The sequence below is a fragment of the Pinus tabuliformis genome, chromosome 7 (genome assembly GCF_031772625.1).
Source record: "Pinus tabuliformis cultivar Carrire ecotype Pingquan chromosome 7, CPIR1, whole genome shotgun sequence".
NCBI classification, from domain to species: Eukaryota; Viridiplantae; Streptophyta; class Pinopsida; order Pinales; family Pinaceae; genus Pinus; species Pinus tabuliformis.
In genome coordinates, this window is record NC_142293.1 from 1,907,043,059 (window position 1) to 1,907,046,708 (window position 3,650).

At 33.5% G+C, this 3,650-nt stretch overlaps 1 protein-coding gene across 1 annotated transcript; it reads right to left on the reverse strand.

Annotated features, from left to right (window-relative positions):
• Positions 1-958: 958 nt before the first annotated feature.
• Positions 959-2,101, reverse strand: LOC149256107 (nuclear transport factor 2-like). Its single transcript, XM_089455225.1, has one exon. It carries the CDS (start codon positions 2,099-2,101, stop codon positions 959-961), a length of 1,143 nt encoding a protein of 380 aa, XP_089311351.1.
• Positions 2,102-3,650: the final 1,549 nt, after the last annotated feature.

The window sequence follows — 3,650 nt, forward strand, 5'->3', positions numbered from 1 at the left end:
ATACTAACAACTTACAATGGTGAGCCATGGGTAAACCACATTGTTGTTTACAAAATATATGTTCATGTAATTTTAACATAAAATTTTTAGCTAGTAATGTTATTATTAATCAATCTAAATGCAAAATTTCTAATTAAATGGAAATTGAACTTAAGTTTGCTCAAAAAATAGGCAAAATAAGATGGCAAAATAGATTGCACTATGGAATATACATTGTGATTCTAAAAACTTTGGTCACTGTGATCACTCATGACTGTAGGCAACTAAAACTAATGCTAACCCCACCATTTCCATTCCCAAACATGCCTTCTTCAAGCACTAATAACATGTGAATTCCTATTATGATACTTTATTAATTCTTTATGACAACATGCATCTAGCTAAACTATAATTATGTCAACAAATAAACTATGATTTATTTATTTTTTAAATTCAATATTTTATTATTTTAAAAATAAAAATACACTACATAAAAGCTCGCTTATTCTTTAATGAAAAATAAACTTTATTTAAAAAACTATAAAAATGTATCTATTCTTCCCATAATATAATCACAATTCTTTTCTTTTACTAAATAATAAAAATATATCAGATTTTAAATTTCTGCCACCATTTTACTTTAAAAAATATATCAGCTATAGGGGCAAATAATTTTTCTTTAAAAATAATAAAATCTATTCCTCTATGCTTCATGAGAACATCCATCTCTTTCAAACTATAATTATGTCAACAAATCAATATCGTAATATTTGCATAAATTGATATAGTATTACGTACACATAGATGAATAGAAAACTACATTTATGATAATCGAAATGACAGAACAAACACATAGAATGCTTAAAACGGTATGAAAATTCGAACTTCATCTCCCACATGCTATACTTGCACCATAGGAATAATCAAAATGATAGAACAAACACATGTTCATAGGAATCGCCACCACGTCTTCTTCATTTCAGTAACCCTCTCTACCCGCAATTGGACGTTTCGTACTCACAAATACTTTGCGCGCATCCATTGGCAAAGGGGATGCATTAATTGCAGCCTGGACTGAAGCTGCTTCTTCGAATTCAACAAATGCGTAAGTGGATCTACCTCCTCTCTTGCTCCTCACTTGAACCCCACAAGGCTTAATAGCCCCAAACTTCTTGAACTCTACTTCAACTTGTGTAGGCGTAATATCAGCAGGCAAGTTGCTGATAAAAATAGAGCACCCACTTTCTTCTAGAGTGCTTTGATCTTTCATAGGGTTAAGATTAGATGGTAAGGCATCTGTCTGTGTTGCTGCATTTTTTGCGACTTTATGGAACTGCCCTGTCTGCGTTGCTGCATTTTTTGCGACTTTAAGGAACTGCCCTGTCTGCGTTGCTGCATTTTTTGCGACTTTATTGAACTGCCCTGTCTGTGTTGCTGCATTTTTTGCGACCTTATGGAGCTGCCCTATCTGTTTTGCTGCATTTTCTGTGACTTTATGGAACTGCCCATCCGATCTTGTTGCGACTTCTGTCCTCGCAATCTGTACCTCCGCCGCCATTGTTGTGGGTTGCTCAACCACACCAGTCTGAACCTCCTGAGATTCTATTTCAGACTTGAAAACTGGTTCTGAGAGGGGATCAGGTTGGGCAGCATATTGTTCTTTAGGGTAGCCATTTGTTGGGACCAAATTCTGCTCTGGTTGATGGGGTTCTTCATCCACGTACCTGAAAATATCATTCACTAAAAAGTACCCGTTTTCCCGAGGAGCCAGGAAAAAGGTGTGCGTGAAGGTGCGTGTTGCATTGTTTATAAATGTAATTGACCCACTTACCAGAACCACTGATCCGTTGTTGTACGAATCTTGCGAATCCACCGTTTTGATCTCCACTTTAAACCTACTGTGGTCTGGAGACGTTATCTGCTGCTGAATGACAGTAGTAAGTGAAATAATTTGATCGTTCAGGGATGGGCGAGTGGGTATACTGGGATCCTCATAAAATTTGTATAGCGACTCAGGGGAAGCAAGAAGAACATTATAATACTGATTCACAAAGGCAAACCCAACAATCTTTGCATTGGGAACCATGGGAGTTCTGGCCATGTTTTCTTGTTGCATTGCCATTTCGCTCTCAGAGGTAATTGAAGAAGATTTAGCTCAATTCCTTCAAATTCCGGGATGGAGCAGAGGGAAAGTAAGCGCAGCTTTTTGGTGCAGGTATAGGTATATAGAGACTGGGAAAAACTCAGTAACTGATGTTATGTGCTCAGTAACTTGTCACTATATAAAGTTTCTGGTTAATTAACGCTCGTCACGTCTATTGCAAAATAATATAATAGAATTAAAATTAGGAAGATTTAGTCAACTACACGATAGTCACATAAATAAACTATACTTAATTTTTTTTTAAAGAAAGCGAAAATTAAGGAGGTGGTTAATTATAAAATTAAAATTAATATTATTTAATTAATGTTATAAAAATAAAGAAAGCGAAAATTAAGGAGGTGGTTAATTATAAAATTAAAATTAATATTATTTAATTAATGTTATAAAAATACCACGGGCGGCTACTATAGTTTATCAATATCAGGGGGTCATTACCATGGCTTATCAATACCATGGGTCCTTACCATGACTTATCAATATCACATGTACAATATAAGAAGTGTTCATATGACTTTTTCTCTAATTAATTAATTGGAAATAAAATATTTAATATAATATAATTAATTTGGAGATAAATCTTAATTTATGATCTATGAATATGAATACTATTATGAATACTCACGATATTCGATAGACCTTAAATTTCTATCATCAAGCTACTAACTATTGAAACTAAAATAAAATACACTACTATCCATCTAAACAATAAATTATAAATAATAATTATTTTTTAAACAAATCATACCATCCAAAGTTAATATCATGAACATGCTTTATGTTTCTTATGTTGTATATGTTTCATTCATAATTTTCAAGGAGAACTGAGGGTTTGCACCCTTTCGGATCTACTCAAAAGTATGACCAGATATGTTAGAATGCCATGCATTAACCTAGTGGGAAAGTTATATTACCACAAGAATAAATGAGTAGGAACTACCAGTAAATCAATGGGAAACATTAAAGAATATCATTATGTGGCAATCCGAGTGGATATGAGTAGTTGAGGTTTTCACCCTTAAATTCAATCAATGGTTACAATAACTCCATGTTTATTTAAGTGTGCATGCAATTATTGAAGAGAGAATAATCTCTTCCACTTGGTTGAATTTAGAAGGCCATGCATTAACCTAGTGAGAAAGTTATGTTCCTGCTCGAATAATTGAGTAGGAACCACTACTAAATCAATGAGAAACATTAAAGAATATCATTATGTCGTAGTTCTATCCCATTTTTATTTTTATTGTTTTTTTAGTTTTTTTTTTAAACATTCAATGATTTATTTGCTAATGAGTTTAACTATTTTAAGAACTCATAACTATTAGCCAATGAAGTGTCAAATATTTGGGCATAAATTATTAGTTTTTTTCTGTAAGCTGAGGCAAGATTCTATTACTATAAGAAGAACTATGTACATATACAGGGCGCCACCCGCCCAGCAGGGAAACCAGGTGGCCTTCGAAAGTATATAACCGCCATCCAAAAGAAGTAGATGTTCAGTTTATCAAAC